This window comes from Macrosteles quadrilineatus, unplaced genomic scaffold (assembly GCF_028750875.1).
Source record: "Macrosteles quadrilineatus isolate MER2022 unplaced genomic scaffold, UCM_ALF_1.0 Scaffold_8__2_contigs__length_117827958, whole genome shotgun sequence".
NCBI lineage: Eukaryota > Metazoa > Arthropoda > Insecta > Hemiptera > Cicadellidae > Macrosteles > Macrosteles quadrilineatus.
In genome coordinates this window covers 72,601,841-72,621,024 of record NW_026542601.1, presented here as the reverse complement: position 1 = coordinate 72,621,024, position 19,184 = coordinate 72,601,841, and the positions used below count along the sequence as shown (strand labels likewise).

Genomic DNA, 19,184 nt, shown 5'->3' with positions numbered 1-19,184 from the left:
CCACCTTGTTAAGTAAAAAAGATGCTAAAATGTTTAAACATATCATGCACCCCAATGTTATCTCCACTCGGAGCCTTTAAAATTAAGATTTTTTTACTTACGTCTGGTATTTTATTTATTTTAAAACTTATCTAAATTTTATAAAAACATCTTGTAATATGCAACTTAGTTTTATTTTATTTTCACATTTTTTAATAGCATTTGTATTTTTCAGGTAAATCACCCGACCGACCATCTCCCTGACCCGAGTCATTTTGGGGTATGTTTGCAATTACTTTTTCCTTAAACAGTTTGTATTATTTGACCAAACCGTTCCAACTCCAACATTCAATATATCAGTTGCAAGACTGACATAACCAAACTTCTAATTACAACTATCTATGCAAGTACAGGGTGGGTTTTTATAAAAAATCAAAATTTTACAATTATACAAAAGATTTAGTTTAGGGACAAAACAAGTCTGTTTATTGGCTGCTATGCTTTATTTTTAATGATATTTTTTACTTGATTACCGCTAGCTGATAATTATTGTTGCATTGTTATCTGGTTAAGTGTTGTTGGGAATTGATTGTGAATATGCCTAAACACAGTTTTCTCTCAAAGATGCATTAATAAATCTTGAACCCATGTTCAAGATTTGTAAATGCATATTTATAGAAAATAAATATGGCATCTTCACATTTTTATAACCTGTATATGATTAATTCGTAACTGAAATCTCCCCTGGAAACTTAATTGCAAACCTTTCTTTATATAAAACGAATTTTTACTTTAAATGTAATTCTTCTACAATAACTTACATAATCTTTGAAGTTTCCAAAACACAATGTTGAGTCTTATTAAAAATAATTCCTATAGCACTGAGCTGTTGAGACAACAATGCATCAAAGGCATATCAGCTGATCGGTAATGAAGAAAGGGAAGCAGGACTACCAACTTATTAGCTTGTTTTGTCCCTAAACAGTGACACTCTATACTTGTTAGTTTGGTTGTGTTTTATAAAAAAAAACACCCTGTATAACTGAATAAAAACTATTGAAAGCTATTCCTGCACAATCTGCAGCCTGGAAAACAATTTTGGGGTCAACCAGCAGTGTTAATGCAGCAGACTTAAGTCTGACCATTGGCTGAGCGGTCTAAGGTTTTGTCTCAATAGTGAGTAGAGAGCAGGGTCGATGGTTCAAACCTTGCCTTGGTCAGGTATACTGTGCAGTGTGCACCTCTTGATGAGGCTGTGGTAAAACAGACCCACCTAAAAAAATAGAACTGATGGAAGTTGACGGGATGGGTGAATTCTTTGCTAGTGCACCTCAAAACTTTTAACCACTAAAGATTTAGATTTAAATCTAGATTCATTTCTTTCACTGCATATTATATCACCTACTTTGTTTGTTGTAGCCAAACACCCATTCTGATAATCAACCAGACCACAGTAATGTTGAGGTAGGTGTTTATTTTACTGCATAACTTGTTATTGGTATAAGATCAATAAAAATCCTACTTGAAAAATTTCCCAGACTCGCATATTTATTTTAAGATTTCTGTAGAAGATTTACACCCTAGTAAGTTAAATATGTTTATACAATTTTAATTTTTAAAATATAATTCTTATTCAAGTCAGATGAAAAAAATATCACCATTTACTATTCACATCAGCTAGCTGTAAAAACTCATTAAATGCCATACCTACAGTAGAATAGCAGTCTTGAGTCTAAAGCTTGATAAACGTTTAAAGACTGAAACCTAGCTCATGAAAATGTAAACAAAGTGCACAGTAGGTGGATAGAAATTGTTAAGAAATAAGAAAACTATGTATAGTTTTTGAAATTTGTGTCAGGAAAAATTAATGGCCAATGGAAAGTGTAACATATTTCCAGTCACTTTTAAAGTTCATTCGCTTATGTTCTTTCATTCTTATAGGACACAAACAAAATAGAAGCTAAAGACAAAAACAAGGGTACTGATAAGACCGATAAAAAGAAACCTAAACTGACGCTGAAAGAGAAACGGAAGAAAAAGAAGGAAAAGAAAGAAAATCTACGAGGGGCATCGGAATCAGCAGTAAGTTTTTAACTGTTAATTTTTTAGGTAAAGATGAAGAAGTTAACTTTGACTAGCGTTAGCTTTTAGGTATTAAATATTTACTATGAAGCACTTTTTTGTTTATGATTAACCAATAGCAATGCATTATATTTATATTTCATTGTGTAGCTTTCATATAGTGAAAACATCTTACAATCGGTATAACAATTAATCAGGATAAATTACCAAAAGGTTTATGATCCAATTTCACACAAGTATGTCATTAGCTGTCCAGAAGTCAGTATGGGCTGATGTAAGCTAGCCTATGTAACTATACAACAAGACACGTCTTCTTATCTAACACTCTTCAATTTATTTATACTTATACTGAAATCTATTACTAGATGGTAAATGCACGTAAGATGTGTTAAAATTACAATCAATTTCTATCAGTCAATGGGTTATCATCAGTTTAAAATCAAATTGATGATTCCAGTCTTGTAATAGTAAAGTTGACAGAGTAAGTTTAAATATATTGAATAAGGGTTTAAGAAGTATTTTATTATATACCTATCTCCAAGCATATGCTTTGCTAATATAAAAGAATGGAGTCTCAATAATATTATATATTATCTATCTCAATAATATGCTATGTCTGCATATTATGCATACATCAACACTGCATAGCGTGATGTTACCATTTAAAATATTCACCATATTAATAACTGTCTAAACACCTCAACAAGTTTTATTTGGTTTTAATTCATGTTTGTAATTTTACAGGCTATTGTAATGGCTGGTACGAACAATCAAAACCTGCAGGTAATTATTTTATTTAATAAGGTGCAGTTTTTATTATACTTACTATACTCGTGATGATCCCACTAGTAGCTTTCCAGCAGTGGCCGTCAAATGTATTTCTGGTAGTGCCTATCTTCTCTTACTCCTCCAAAAATTCTTCCAATTTGTAGTAAGCCTTTTCTATCAAGTAATTTTTTTGCCTTTTTTTAAAATATATTTTTGTCTTGGCAGCTTGTTATGTCTTCTGGCAGTTTATTAAATATTAATATTATTAATAATATTAGTTTATTAAGGTAATAAGTTTGTTTCCAAAAATGAAAATGAAAACAAATTAAACTGTGTCTTTTTTCCTTTTTAACCAAGTCTTTGTTTAGTTTTGTATTTACTTCTGAAATGATGAAAAATAATGTCTCAACCAGAGTGAAGTAACTGTAAAATAATATGGTTGAAAGTATCTTGTCAATATATTTTATATGCTATCGATTAACATGGAATCTTTTGATAATGTTTTATTCTTGTTGGTTATTGATATGGTATTACCATGTTCAGTTTTAAAATTTTAATTCCAGAAAACAATATTTGAAAAAAAAAAACATTTATTGGGAAATAATTGACAATGATGGCTTTGATCCAAAAGTCAGCTAACATTTCGGCCCATATTCTTGAGGCTTTGTTTTTTCCTGTAACTTATCAAATCATAACTACTTTATAATATAAATACTTGTAAAAAAATTTACATAAATTTGCATGAACATAACATTTGCATAAACTTTACATGTTATGTAAAGTTTATGCAAATGTTTTACTAAGATTTTATTATTAATTATACTATCAAATTTTTTTACTTGTATGCATTTAAGAATTATTTGTTAAAACAATTTTTCAGAACCAGCCTTCAGTCGTGGTTCCCAGGACTTTGGATGCACATGTGAGTACTACAATTAATTGATTATGATTTCACTATCCACAAAGATGCTCTATTTTGATGTACATATTCCACTGTGCTTTGAACAATGTACAATAAACATGTGCAGTAATAAATGCAAGTGAAGAAACTAAAGTTTTTCATATTATAAGTGGTAAAAAACCCTGTAAATTTTCAAATGACTTTATTTGGTTGAGAAATTTTTCAGTTTGGACAACAAGCAAAACGGTAGTAGATGTCAGAATTAGAGATTAAATAGTTTTTTAAAGTATTATATGCAGACCCTATTTCATTGCAAGATGAAAATTGATGATTAAAAATGTTAAGATTTTTTTCCTCAAGTGTGGTTTTTTTATCTATGTTTCTTGTATTTTTAGAAGAACCTAGGTCATCCGCAGCTTTCTGTAGTCTCGCCACACCTCCCTGTAAGTATAAAATATTATAGTCAATGATTTCATAAAAATCTATTTCTTCTTAACATAAAAATTAATTTTTTTTGCTGTAATTCCTTTTAAACACACCAAGAACAAACTAAAATTTTTTCATAACATGACGTTTTTCAACATAATCTGATGGAATCATCATGAGATTCAAACTATTAGAGTTAACCTTAAATCAACGTCAAAACGTACAAAAATACTAAAATTAAAACAAATAATTTATACTGGGATAACATTTTTTTACAGTAATACAAGCACAATATAATAACGATTTGTTAAACATTATAATACATAATTATTGTAGGATTATAAGCATAGACAAAAATAATAAATATAGACCGTCAGCTGTGCTGCGGTTATCATAAGTTCTGACGTCCACCCATAGGTTTGCCTTGTAGTTATGGCACACACCGCTGCAGCGTCTGCCGGTCGCATACGGCTCCTGCGCTCCTCGCCTGCAGTGGTGTGCGCCGTAACTACACGGCACTCCTAGCGGTGGGCGCCGGAACCTTCCTTTGATAGTCTATATTTATTCTATTTGTCTATGGTATAATACACAAGAGAGATACATTACCAGACAAAAATTGTTTAGATAATACTACCAAGATATGAGTACTTAATGAGTTTTGCACTGCTTCAAACCAGATCACTGCATTTAAAAATCTAAGTCATCAATTATACAAGCTGATGTATTTAAAAGAATACCGGTCTTAGTCAGTAACTAAAAAAGCTACACAGGTCATCTCGCTCCATTCTACACTCATCCTTAATTCATATTTGGGTTAAAATACGCATCTAGGGTCTCAATAAATGATAATTGATACCTTTTTAAATGACTTATCCTCTGCTCATCAAAGTTTGTGTCCTAAAGTGTAATTTGTTTCATTATCCATATCATGTTTCATATAACCCATATCCATATCATCCATATCCATATCTATATCATGAATCATGTTTACGATCCGTAGTTAATTCATTTTCCAAAAAATCTAATCAAAGTGAATGTTTTAGGATTTTCCCCAGCCATTTCTCTTGGAAATGCCTATGCAAACTCTGGTGCAAAACGTAATACCTAAACTTAGATGTTTGTAACAATTTATTTAAATCTATTTTACATTTTTATAAACAGTGTGAAGTGTGTTCAGGTTTATTTCCTATGTTCCTGAAATTAATTTAGTTGTAAGTCTTAAAGAAATGTATTTAAACCATTACCATTTTAACCAATAATATTTTTTTCATTTTTTGTTGAGTTACACATTTAGATTGGATTTAATATATATTTCTTGTTGCCTGTCAACATTTTAACCTTGGCTCTTGGAATCGGTACTTTTCCCAAGAACCGGTGATACCGAGAATTGACTTTAGGTGCCTTTTTACCTCGTATTTCATCTTAAAAATTAAGTGAACTATTTATCAGTATTATAAGCTGTATTTTGATATCTTTTTAAAAAATAGGTTGATTTATATCACTTGCTCATTGGCCATGGTTTGGACCACAAACGACCCTTACTTATGGTTGAAATATTTTTTTTTCAATAAATCCACTTGAAAATTGCAAGTAGTGCAAGTTGAGAAATTTGTGAAGGCTTACATAGAATAACATTATGTAGCTTTATTGTTTCTTTTTTTAACCTACAAAACTATAATTTACTTATTAAAAGTTTTAATAAGTTTTCCTAGTAGCATATTTCAAAACTGGTACTACTATCAAAAGGGAAATTTTTGGACACTAGCTAGAAAGGTTTTAGCTCAGAGTCACTTTTTACATGTTTGATGAAGTATATTCTTCCTATTGATTACCATTTCACATTTGATAATTAAATTGCTAATATTTATTTGATGTCCCAGAATAAAGAACTTGAATTATGTTAGGTTACATTTATTTTTCTTGTCCATGTTCTTCAGTAGGTATATGTAAGATTTGTGCCACCCTATGCATTTGCCAGCTTGTGTAATATCTTATGGACTAAGCTATATAGTGTTAGTGATAAGAAGATAACTTAAGAAGACCCTTTGAAGATACCACTCAAGCTGGTGAAATGCAAAGGATGACATAAAATGTTACCTACTCAAACACACAGGCAACATATTAATTATTGTTAAACTTGTTTATCATCACAATTCTGTTTCCAATTTTTAAGTTGGCTTCCATTATTTTGTTGATATTTTGAACAATCAATCATGAGTCACAGAGATACTCAGTCATAAGTCTTGAATTATTCTCCCAAGTGGAGATGTTTAGGGATAATCTAAGCAAAACTACAACGAAAAAACGAATTTAAACTATAAAAATAATCAAATGTATTTCTCATTAATGTTTTCATGACAAGGAACAATATTGGACAACGTAACAGACAGCTGATAGTAAAAACAACATTCATATCATCTGTATGACTATTACAAATAAATAGAAAAGGCAGGCATTTTCAACACTTTCCCTTATTTGCATAGTCATGCCGAGAGTCCGAGATTTTCTCGCAGAACTTGAAGTCTTGGTCGAGGTATAGGCTTCGTCAGTATATCTGCTAGTTGATATTCTGAACCGATGTGCTTTACAGTCAGCATACCTATATTTATCCTGTCTCGAATGAACAGGTACTTCCGCTGGATATGTTTTGTACGAAAGTGAAACTCGGGGTTTTCACAGAGTTTTCTTGCTGATTTGTTGTCAACTTTCAGGATAGGAACAGCAGACAATCCTATAAGTTCTTTGAACAAACGAGCAATCCAGATTGTTTCTTTTGAACCAAGATTAGCTGCAATGATTTCAGCTTCACAAGTTGAGTCCGCAACTAACTCCTGACGACGACTAAGCCAAGTTATTGCTGCACCCGCGTATTTAATAATAACTCCACTTGTTGAACGCATTGTAGTTGGACAACCAGCAAAGTCCGCGTCACTATAGCACTCCAGTAGACGTGTTTTAGGTTTTGATTGGTACACTAGCTTCTGGTCCACAGTGCCGGTCAAATAGCGTATAACACGCTTTGCTCTGGTGACATCATCTTGTGTAGGATTTTCTAAGTGACGTGATAGAACACTTACACTAAATGCAATGTCAAAACGAGTACCACGAGCAACATAAAGTAGGGCTCCAACTGCCGATCGGTATGGAAAATCGGAGGCTTTCCCTGGTGTTTGAGCAGTGAGCTTCTCTATGGGAGTAAGTACTGGCTTGCATCCTTCCATGTTAAATCGAGAAATGATCTTCTTGATATACGCTGATTGGCAGACAAATATATCACCATCACTTTGAGAAATTTCAAATCCGAGAAAGTATGACACTTCTTTAGCAACAATTTCAAATTGTGAACGAAGTTGCCCAATAAATAAATCCATTTCAGTCTGACTAGTCGCTGCGACTAATCCGTCATCAACATAGAGTGCAACGATGATTTTTCCAGCAGGGGTAGGACAAATGTAGACGCAGGGATCTTCACGGCTCTGTCGAAATCCTAAGCCTTTCATGAAGTCGTCAAACCGTTTATTCCAGCATCGAGGTGCCTGTTTCAAGCCGTATAAGCTGCGTTTGAGACAACAAACACGATTTGTCCCATCTGAATATCCTTCAGGCTGCTTCATAAAAATCTCTTCTTAAACGTCTCCGTACAAGAACGCAGTTGAGACGTCAAACTGCCGTAGAACCATCTTCTCAACAGCTGCGATGGACAATATTGATCGAACGACCTCCAGACGAGCAACCGGGCTGAAGGTTTCGGCATAATCAATACCAGGTCTTTGCGCACATCCTTTGATGACCAATCTCGCTCGATATTTGTCAACACTTCCATCAGGATTGCGCTTTATTCGGTAGACCCACTTGTTGTTGATAGTCTTCTTTCCCGGAGGGAGTTCGGTCAATTCCCATGCACCGTGTTTATGCATGGACGCCATTTCTTTGTCCATTGCTGTTTTCCATTCAGCACTATCTTCTGAACTGATGGCTTCAGTGTAAGACTTAGGTTCATCGTCAACAAGAAGAACTTCGGCAAAGTTAGACGAGACGTAATCGTTCAGCCACTCGGGTTGCCTTCTTTCCCGAGTCGAGTGCCGAGTTGCAGGATCGTTGGATAACTCTCCATCTGCACTATTACTGCTACTTGACGGGTCTTCAGTCGGTATAGGCGCATTATTACCCTTCACTGGAGAACTAGGCTCGTCAATAGTCTCTTCAACTTCTTGCCAATCTTCTTCGACGTCATTGGTTTTCTCAATCTTGATGGGCCATTCAACTTTCTTGTCACAGTCTCCAACGATTTCTTGAAAAACGACGTCACGAGAAACTACGATATCTCTTCTCTCTGGGACGTAGATTCGATATCGTTCATCGCCATCGTATCCAACCAGGTAACCAACCACAGCTTTCTTGTCCATTTTTCGCCTCCTCTGAACAGGAACATGGACGTAGCACTTTGAGCTGACCACTCGCAGATGTTTGATCCTCGGCTTTTGACCAAACCAGAGCTCATAGGGTGATTTTTTGGCAACTGCTGACTTTCCCACTCGGTTCAAAACGTAGCCAGCAGTGATGACAAGTTCCGCCCAGATCGCTGCAGGAAAAGTTACATTTGGATTGGCGTACTTGAAGGTCCGGGCCATTTCGACGATTGTTCTGTTCTCTCTCTCTACAGCACCATTTTGCTCGGGTGTATACGGCGCTGTCAGACGTTGGTTAACACCATATTCTCTGAGAATTTGACGAACTTCAGCGTTGTCAAACTCACCACTGTTGTCGCTGAGAAACTCTTTGACGTGATGACCAATTGTGCGTGCTTTAGCCAGCACTTCACGCAACGCTTCCTTCACAGCAGATTTTTCCCTTGCGACAAAACAGTATCGGTACCTTGAAAAGTGGTCTTTTATGACGATCAAGTATCGGCGACCTCCAAAGGATGGGTCAAACGGGCCGCAAACATCACCGGATAACAACTCACCGGGGGCTGAGGGGCGTTCTCGTGTTCCAAATGGTAGACGGTGTGCCTTTCCGAACTGACACGGTTCGCAGATCTCGTAGTTGGCTGGCACTTTGATACCCATTTCGGATTCGAGCTTCGATCGGACGTAGCGTTTATCCATGTGACCCCAGCGCTCATGATATAACTGCAGAATGCGATTGTCTTCTGCTGCATTAGCGCAAACCTCAGATGGTTGAACTGTGTGAAATGAGGCACGATACAAAGTTCCACCACAGTTTCGAGTACCTTTGAATACAGTTTGTTCGTTAATAGTGAACCGACACTCGGTATTAGTCGATTCAAACCTGCTATTAGGGTTTCGATCATGAGCTGCGAGAATGGACACTAAGTTACGAGAAACGTCAGGAACATACCATACATCGTTGAGTGTGAACGTTTCCAGTTTTCCATTTTCATAGTTCGCTACTTCAACGACTTCACTGCCAAGAGCTTTTATAACTTCCTTTCCCGCCGCCTTTACTGTTGCGTTCGAGTTTGCAGGAAAAGGTTTGTACTCCGTGAACCAACTCAGATTTGACGTAATGTGCCGCGTAGCGCCATTGTCGATCCACCACTGGTCGTTCGTGGTCACGATATTCATGTCACTGCTGATGGAAATCAGCGCACTTCGATTGTCGGTCACGTTAACTTGCGAGCCCTTCGTTCTCTTCTTATTAGTGTCACTTGTTTTTGAACTATTGCTAATGCCGTTAGCTCGAGCTGGATACGCAGGCTTGCCGTCAGCTTTCCATTTAGAACACTGGCGAATCCAATGACCTTTCCCCGAACAGTATTTGCACAAAGTGTCACCTTTTGGTTTCCTATTCTTCTGACCACCGCTGTTTGTGGCATTAAGAATGTCACCAGCTTTTGACGTAGGAGCAACATTACGCTCATGAAGGATCAATGCAGATGAAACATCTTCAAGTTTCTTGCTCTCGTTTGCCTTCATAAGTAAGTAGCTAGACTTGAACGATTCAAAACGCTTCGGCAAAATGTGTAACACTTTAGACACAAACAGGAGCTCAAGAAAATCTTCGACTGTTTGGATGTTACGCGTTTTGAGGCCAGCTGCAAATTCGCGGTTTTGATTCTTCAATCTTGAAAGCACGGTCGGGGCATCCTCTGTATCATCCCATTCCATACTGAAGAAATCCAAACACTGACGAAACAACTCATCTTCTGCCTTGTTATCGAACTGCTCGATCAAAATGTCCCACACTTCCTTAGCTGATAATCTTCCGGAAATACGTTGATGTAGATCATCACTAACGCACTGAGAAATGACTATTTTTGCCTGAGTCGTGGATTTGTTGAATTTCTGAAGTTCTTCCTTTTCGGCTTTAGTCGGAGGCTCAGAGAGGGTAGGCTTTTGTCTCTTTCCCTCGACGATATCAACCGCGTCGAACAACTCTAGAACGTCCAACACTCGATCTTTCCACGTCGGCCAATCTTCTGCTCCTTTCAATGGTTTTATACCTTTCACGTACTCCATTTGTAGAGCTGGACGAACTCGATCGAAAGATATACCAATTGAGACAGAAAAATACGTCAGTATAAATTGTTCTTACCGTGTACGTAGTAGACTAGATTTCCCAACACTGTTATGTACATAAAACGATGCTGGGCCCATAACCTCTTGAATTATTCTCCCAAGTGGAGATGTTTAGGGATAATCTAAGCAAAACTACAACGAAAAAACGAATTTAAACTATAAAATAATCAAATGTATTTCTCATTAATGTTTTCATGACAAGGAACAATATTGGACAACGTAACAGACAGCTGATAGTAAAAACAACATTCATATCATCTGTATGACTATTACAAATAAATAGAAAAGGCAGGCATTTTCAACAATAAGATCCTGAGAAAAGTCAGTTCAAAACTGGACCCAGCTTTCCTTGATCATTAGACTTGTTGTAAATGATCCTGGCTAAGAAATAGCTGGTTTTAGTCACTAACAAAACCTTACAGACCTTTTCACGCAATTCTACACTTGTCATTTACTCATATTCACCTTAAAATACACACCAAAGTGTGGATCATAAATGGAAATATTTATGATCAAAATCATCAATTGATTACTACTACTCTCAACTCATCAGTTGCTCTGTATACCGTACTTCAATGGGCGTGTTCTGGAAACATGTACCAGTGCACCGGTGCAGATTAACTGGTGATTTATTCACCGGTACCGCACCCGGGCAAGAGTCTTGGTATCTCAGAACGGTTATTCACCGGTTTAAGGTACACATCGGATTATAATTTACACATTCACCTATTATTTACTTCATAATATTTAAACCAAACAAACTTAACAGAATAAATTATTTGAAAATTATTCACTTAATACGTAATACGTAACACCCTCGTAGAATAAATTGTTCACTCATTACGCAACATAACCTATAAAACTGATGAATATTATTCGATGGACCCGCCATCTTGCCGTAGCTGCATGCTGTTGTCGTTGTCCAAGAAACTGACCAATCAGAGGCCGCCGGTGTATTATGCACCGTACAATTTCTCCAGTGCATAATTCTTGCACCGGTGGAGGAAAAAGAGGAAATAGCTGTCTGCTAGGTTAACTCACCGGTCTCCCAGAACGACACATTTTTTGCACCGGTGCACCGGTACATGTTCCCAGAACGCGCTCAATACAATTATTACCTTAACTACAAATAATGAAACTGCTGATGTCCCCAACACCAGCTGGTATTTTTTCAAGACCAAACAGAACAACTCCTACAGATAGAATTAAAATGTTGTGAGTAGTTCTTCCAGCAATCTGACGCAAGGTCAATTTGTGTGTGTTTCAGCCAAATCTCTTCTCTGAGAATCAACCAAGCCAGGATCATCCTGAGGTCGGTTTATTTTTATTAAGTTACTAGCATTTGTACGTGAATTTCCTTAATTCATAAGTTTTTTTTTTTAATAGTCCTGAAATTTCCAGTTTTATTTAGTCAGTGACAGTGATACCACAGTGCTGGCTAGCCTTTACAGTTTTATCCAGTTTGATCACTTTTTATTCCATTTGATTTATTTTATTAACATGACAAGTTTCCATTATTGTGATTTCGACAATATATTTAAGAATCTTTTGACATACCGTAACACAATGTATTTAATACATTGATGATGTGGTTGCATACAATGACCTGAAAAAGTTCTGAAAAGGAATGAAACTAGTTGTCATACCAACAACTGTGGTTGGATAAGGTACCTAATCATTTTATTTAATTAAGAAATGTCCAGGTTTTTGTTTAAGACCGTTACACATTTTGTTTAAGGAACTATTGTTGACAATAGATGTTAAACTATCTTTATATTTGTGCAAAGTAACATTGGTTTTTATTCACCATTATTCCTCCATATAACAAAAGAAATAATTAAAACAATAGTTTGACACTTTTTACGATCCAAGAATGGATCTTTCTTCCTCTTAGAGTACTAACTGAACGATAGGTTAATAATCGCAAACCAGTCTTGGTAAAAACATTCATAAAAAAATAAATAAAAATGTTTATAATTCAAGATTATTGCAAATCTGAAAGCTTCCTCCGCTATGGTTCGGTGGAGACCTTAATGTACAGATAACCCTCATAGAAGCAAACATAGTATGTTTCATTGCACCACATATCTTTTATTTGATTTCAGACAAACATTATTCAACAGTGGAGAAACAACAGCACAGCTGGAACAGCTTATTGTGCACTCTCATTCACAGGTCCTCATTCTCCGACAAATCCCAGGTCCTTTGTGAACCATGAGATCCTTTTGACTATGGTTACCCGTTCTTCCCTTTCATCTCCAGTCGATAGGCCAAGGGATCTCATGCGCAGACCTTGTAGGGCTGGGCACATAAATATAACGTGGAAGGCTATCTCCTCCTCCTCTCCACATTTCCTACATAAGAGGCTTTCAACTTGAATTCCCATCTTGTGTAGATGTCCACGGAATACCCAATGGCTGCTAATGAAGCCAACCACCTTCCGCAGGGTCTTCCTATTCAGTCCAAGGGCATCTGCCGCTATCGCACCAGTAGGTGTCTGCAGCATTCTCTTTGACTGTACATTGCCTTCTGTTCTTTCCCAGCTCCTTCGATGTTCTATGCTTATCCACTGGCGAACAGCTCTCCGTGCTGTGTTGTAAGCAATACCACACGTCAGCTCTGGACCCATGAATCAATCTTGAACATGAAAGTGTTCTGAACTAATGTGATTTAAAATGTTCCTAATACTGTGGTATCAAAATAATAATAACAACCGACAATTACGTTTATTTAATGACACAAAATAATTTTTTCTGCCTCATCAATTTAATATTTTGAAATAAAAAGTAAAGAAATGTTACACAAAAGACCCTGTAAAACTTATATCCATTTGTTGCAAACAATTTTCAACTTGTTATAGGACAACAACAAAATAGAGGCCAAGGAAAAGAACAAGGCAAAAAAGAACGAGAAAAAGAAAGCAAAATCAACGTTAAAAGAGAAACGGAAGAAGAAAAAGGAGAAGAAGGATAAACTAAGTGGGATTTCAGACACAGTGGTGAGTCTTATAATTTGTTTTCATAAAGGAACCACACAAATTGTTCAATGCAAGTTAAATATATTCATTTAGTCATTGGTTGGTACATTCATTCTTCTTTCTTTTGTGTATCACCTTTCAAAAATCTAAAAAAAAAAAATTGAAAGACTCTCTCCCACACACTGGAGTAAATTCTCCTTTGTGGGGGATAATTTTGCTTACTTTTAAAAGTTTTTCCAGAAAATTGTATTAAATTTAGAAAGTCAAATAATATTGAAATTTTTTGTATACAGAGATCATAATATGATGGAAATTAACTGTCTGTTTTTTTTGCCAAATAAATGATATATTGATTTGATTTTGTTTCGTATTTATAAAGCATGTATCATATATACTTGTTAAATTATAAACTGAATTTCAATACCATTACTTTATTCAAGAACAGTCATGTCATATTGTTCAAGTTTTTTCAGAGTTTTCATAGTAAAACAAGCGTTAGATATATGATTCATACCAATATTTATGTTTGTTACAAAACTGAAGATTCAAAAATATGTTAAAAATGTAAGAAAAAGTTGCAACCGGAAAGGATACTTGGGTATTTAAAACCAAGTTACTATATATTATTTTTTAACTGTGATTAAAGAGATTTAAGCACAGGGATAAACCAAGGTCTTCAAACCAAGAAAAGTTTTGTATATACCACTGGCTAAACAAATCAGAAACATGCTGAAAATTAATTATTGCTTTGTTGGTATTAAAGGTCAACAAAATAATTATTGTTTTTACATGGACATATAGTTTTATTTGTTTTTTATTTACATTTTACAATGTTTTAGGCAATTGTAGCAATGGCTGGAACTAACCATGACATTCCACAGGTAATTATTTCATAATTAATTAATTATTCTATTTAACACATCTAACTACATAATTTCTCCAAAATCTAGAGCAAAAAAATACATGGGTCAGCCCACAAATACAAGACCTATTATTCAGTTTATTGTAAAGTTTTAATGATTTGTTACTGAGATACTTCTGAATTTTCAGTTTAAAATGGTGTTCTATATTCCTTAAGAAATCTCTGTAAATAATTAAGTGTTTTGAATAATAAATGTTAATAATTTAAAATGCTATACCCATCTTACAAAACAAAATAACCTACTGCCTCTATAAAAAACTACCTAAAACGTATTCACAAGGATAAGAAATTTAGGAGTTAGAGTAGTTTTTCCTCTGCTAAAAAAATACTACTACAAATATATACTTCCAATGTCTTCTGTCTCACTCCAGAGTCCAAATCTATAAATTTCAATACTCTACATACAAAGCTTGTTCCCGATCAGTCGTTTTAGTTTAACACTATTTTAAAACAAAGTATAATGTTTACATTTTTTTTGTATAAATGTCCTTAGTTATTTTTAGTTTAATTTGTTCCAGAATCATCCCTCTACTGCAATACACAGCAATGTGGCTGTACATGTAAGTATGAAGGTCACTTACTCAGTTAAAATTTATTTGTTGTTGATAGTGTAATTTATATTGCTGAGTGCAATCAAGAAAAGTAATGATCAGACCTCCTTTTGTTACTAAAGGCTCACAATTAGTTTTTTAACTGATCAGTGTAAAGGATGTCCATGTGTACTGTCAATCAAATTGCAACTAAATTTAGTTTTCTGGAATGGAAAATAAATTGTATTCTAGACTGTGAATATTTTTTATACTTTTGGTTTAAATCTCTGTTAAATTCGCTATATCTGTTTTGAGGTATAATGAAAACAGTCTTATGACAATTATTGTTATGACAGATGAGCTAATCAGCAAAACAAAAAAAAAGTGTATTTAAAATGTATCTATTTTTATATCTAACTCGTGATCATGATATGGACAAGACCTAAACATTGTAATTCAAATTCAAAACTTCTTTATTTGTTTCATGTACAGCAATACAATAAATAGCGTCACAGTTCCTTAATCTAACTCAGTACATTGTTGAATGACAGATGAGCTAATCAGCAAAACTGAAAAAAAGTGTATTTGAAATGTATCTATTTTTATATCTAACTCGTGATCATGATATGGACAAGACCTAAACATTGTAATTCAAATTCAAAACTTCTTTATTTGTTTCATGTACAGCAATACAATAAATAGCGTCACAGTTCCTTAATCTAACTCAGTACATTGTTGAATTGTTCAGTTATGAAATTGACAGTTATCTACATACATCAGCATTCACATCAGTTAAATTGTACTCTTCAAGAGAGTAAAATGCATTTCTGATCAAAAAACTTTTGAGTTCACTTTTGAACTTGTTTTGATTTTCTATGTTCAATATTTCTATTGGAATATGTTTTAAAAATACAGAACCGGCAAGTTTGTTTATGATTGTCTAGTTTGATTAGATGACCTGTAGTCATAGATTACTAGATTAGTAAAATGCCTCGTAAATTTGACATATTTACACTTTTTAGGATGATGGCCTTATTCACCCCCTGTTTCCGGAAATATCACCACACTTTCCTGTGAGTATAAAGTTTACAGAAATTAACTAGATTTCTTCCCTGGACAACATTGCATTTTATTCTCTTTTTGACAAGGAAATCAATGTGTTAATTAAATGTATCAATTATCTATCTATACTTATTTAATACGCAAGCATGTTTTTTGTGACAATTACTCCTCCAAAACTAAATTGCATGAGGTTTCTAGCAGACTTCAGCGAGCGCAGAATTCCTGTATCAGATTCATATTTGGCCTTAGACGATATGACCATGTCACTCCCTATTTCAACCTGCTTTCATTAATGAGGCTAAATGAACTTCGGGAATTTCACACCCTCCGTCTTCTACACTCCATTATCAACAGTAAAATTCCTAAGTATTTATCAGATAACTTCCATTTCATCTCTGACATCAGTACCCGTTCCACTCGTAGAGGCTCTCTTCTTTTATCTACACCAATTCACCGGTCAACAGTTTTTAATAAATCTTTCTTAGTATCTGCAATTCGAATGTGGAATTTTCTTCCTGACCATATAAAATCCATAGAGAACCGTGCAAGGTTTGGGGCAGAGATAAAATCTATGATTTTGAGTAGCAGGCATGAATGAGTCTCTGGCGCTGGTGTGGCGGGTTGTTGGCGGCTTGTGTGAATGGACTTTTGGGTTTAAATTTAATTTAATTTAATTTAATTTAATTTAATTTCAACATTTTTATAATATGGTACCTTAGATTATTTAATTTTACTTATAAAGTGGATAGTTTATTTATGTTTTTAGAGGTTAAGTGGTAGAGAGGACTTGCTAGTCCTAACTTCGCCTCTTAAATAAAGACATTTTTCATTTCATTTCAAAACTACTGAACTGATTGACATGTTTTTAGTGTCATTGGAAAAAGCGTAAAGTGAAGTTGTGCAGGAAACTTTCTTTTTAGGGAAATAATTAGAGAGTGAGGCCCTGGGGCCCTTTAAAGTTTCGTATTTCTCCATAAGATTAACATGGAAAACAAAAATGAATTAATTATGAAACTCCAGCTGTTGTCAGAAATTTAAAAGTGAGAAGAAGAACATAGTATTGTAACGTAATTGTAAACAGTCAATAAGTTTGCTAATTTAACAGTTTGCTACAAAGTACAAACATTTACTGAGTTAGTTGAAATGAAATATTTACTATTTGAATTCGGGTTGGCATAAATATTACAATGGAAAAAAGTGAGAGAGCCTTGATATACAAAAAAGAAATCTGAATGAACACTGTGCTGCATATTTCTTAGTAATCGTTGAAAGAACCGATTTGCAAACTATGGAAACATAGGAAAGTCATAGAACACCACCAACGAGAAGAAATAGAAATTAATTTTTTTTCCGTTTTTATGGACAAACAAAGGTTGCTTGCTTCTGAGGTGTAAGTTGTGAACCCAATACATTGATTGAATTCCGAAGAGCTCTTGTACATCTTTAAGATGCAGAAATTCTAAAGGGGTTAGTGAGTTACCTCATTTCACACATCTAGAAGCTAGATGGACCGAAGCTTCTAGGTGTGAAATGAGGTAACTCACTAACCTCTTTCGAATTATGGACAACTTAATGCGGCTATGAGTAAGGCTATTTGTAGAAAACACTGAAAAACAAGTTCAGCTTTTGAAAAATGATATTTACAAGAAATGTTGATTATCTTGATCTGTTATGTGCATCTTAAGTATTTCCATAATCTTTGATTCGACTCTTTTTTTAAGTCATCAGAAATTATGACTGTTATTTGTTTTAAAACAATAAGACCTGTAATACTTAGAAATTGCTCGAATTCGAGCAACAGGTACACTAGTATAAATTATTGATCCTACAATGCAGGTCCCTCAGATAGATGTCATCTAGACTGTACCCTCCATGCGAAAGAATTTGAAACTCATATCTAACTGGTCGAATACACAGAGTGTTTATTGATAGCATTTAGTCTCAAGAGTTTGAAGTTAACAATAAAGGTGTTTCACAGGGCTTTGTATTGGGTCTTTTTCTGTTTTTAAATATATAGCATGAATGATTCACTTAGTCTTTGTTCTTAAGACAATTTTCTTAGTTTGGATTGTATTAGATGATTTGTGCAAATGAATATAACTTATCATTTTGTACTTTTATTTTTCTCGAATGTGATCAAATATATATACGATTTCCTGAGACAAGAATGTATAGCTAAGGTTTATTTAAACCCAAATAAAAACAAACAAAGTGTGTGGCACGAGTGAGGTGTCTTTTGTGACTTTGTTAAAGTAACTTCAAGAAGTTTTAGAAGGTTTAAAATACAATTGGTTTGAAAAAAAAGTTAAGGTGGTTTTAAAAAGGTTTAAAAAAAATTGAAATAGGCTCCCAATAATAATTATTTTTCTGACGCATAATATTTATCATGACTATGATTTTTATCCGCACATAACATACAATGTTTACTAGTCCAGGAGCTGAGGGGGGTTGAGCATGCATGAAAGTAGTACGCAATGTTATTGCTGATTATTGTAATATGGACTGTGGTGATCAAAATTACGTATGTCGCCTATTTCAAAAGTGGTCGATAAGGTGGGGGGGAGGGGGCAAACATGGCGGTTTGCGCTATGCGTTAAAACGCTGATATTTCGAAAACGGTAAAAGATAGAACATTGGTTAAAACGTCGTTGTAATTCTAAAAATGTGGACTACAATAATGGTTATTGAGTCCGAGGTCGTATCTCTATAAATAAACAAGTTATTATATAAAATATGTAAAAATTGACTTTTCATGTAGTTTTTTTACCGAAAGTAGAATTAATTTGTGAGTGTCGCAAAGAAGTAATATCAAATATCTTTGCTGATTGTTGTAATATGGACTGTGGTGATAAAAAATATGCATCTCGCCTACTTTTCAGGTGGTCGAGAACTTGGGGGGGGGGGGCAAAGATGGCGGAACGCGCTATGCATTGAAACGACTGTAGCTCGATAACGGTACGAGATAGGACATCGATTAAAACGTAGTCCATATTAC

The 19,184-nt window shown here is 34.7% G+C and overlaps 1 protein-coding gene and 2 long non-coding RNA genes across 3 annotated transcripts in view; all 3 read left to right on the top strand.

Moving 5' to 3' along the window:
* The first annotated feature begins 213 nt into the window (after positions 1 to 213).
* On the top strand, positions 214 to 2,844 carry LOC128999404 (uncharacterized). Its single transcript, XR_008491291.1, has 4 exons — positions 214 to 259; positions 1,399 to 1,443; positions 1,921 to 2,061; positions 2,806 to 2,844. It is a non-coding gene; the product is annotated as an uncharacterized LOC128999404 (long non-coding RNA).
* Positions 2,845 to 3,706: 862 nt separating this feature from the next.
* LOC128999660 (uncharacterized) lies at positions 3,707 to 5,306 on the top strand. Its single transcript, XR_008491313.1, has 3 exons — positions 3,707 to 3,751; positions 4,126 to 4,173; positions 5,200 to 5,306. It is a non-coding gene; the product is annotated as an uncharacterized LOC128999660 (long non-coding RNA).
* Positions 5,307 to 11,577: 6,271 nt separating this feature from the next.
* LOC129000470 (uncharacterized) overlaps positions 11,578 to 19,184 on the top strand; it is an 88,676-nt gene continuing 81,069 nt past the window's right edge. Inside the window, exons 1-6 of the mRNA XM_054427433.1 lie at positions 11,578 to 11,649; positions 11,966 to 12,010; positions 13,559 to 13,696; positions 14,515 to 14,556; positions 15,116 to 15,157; positions 16,150 to 16,200. Of these exons, the coding sequence (XP_054283408.1) occupies positions 11,578 to 11,649; positions 11,966 to 12,010; positions 13,559 to 13,696; positions 14,515 to 14,556; positions 15,116 to 15,157; positions 16,150 to 16,200 (390 nt within the window). The remainder of the gene's footprint in view (positions 11,650 to 11,965; positions 12,011 to 13,558; positions 13,697 to 14,514; positions 14,557 to 15,115; positions 15,158 to 16,149; positions 16,201 to 19,184) is intronic.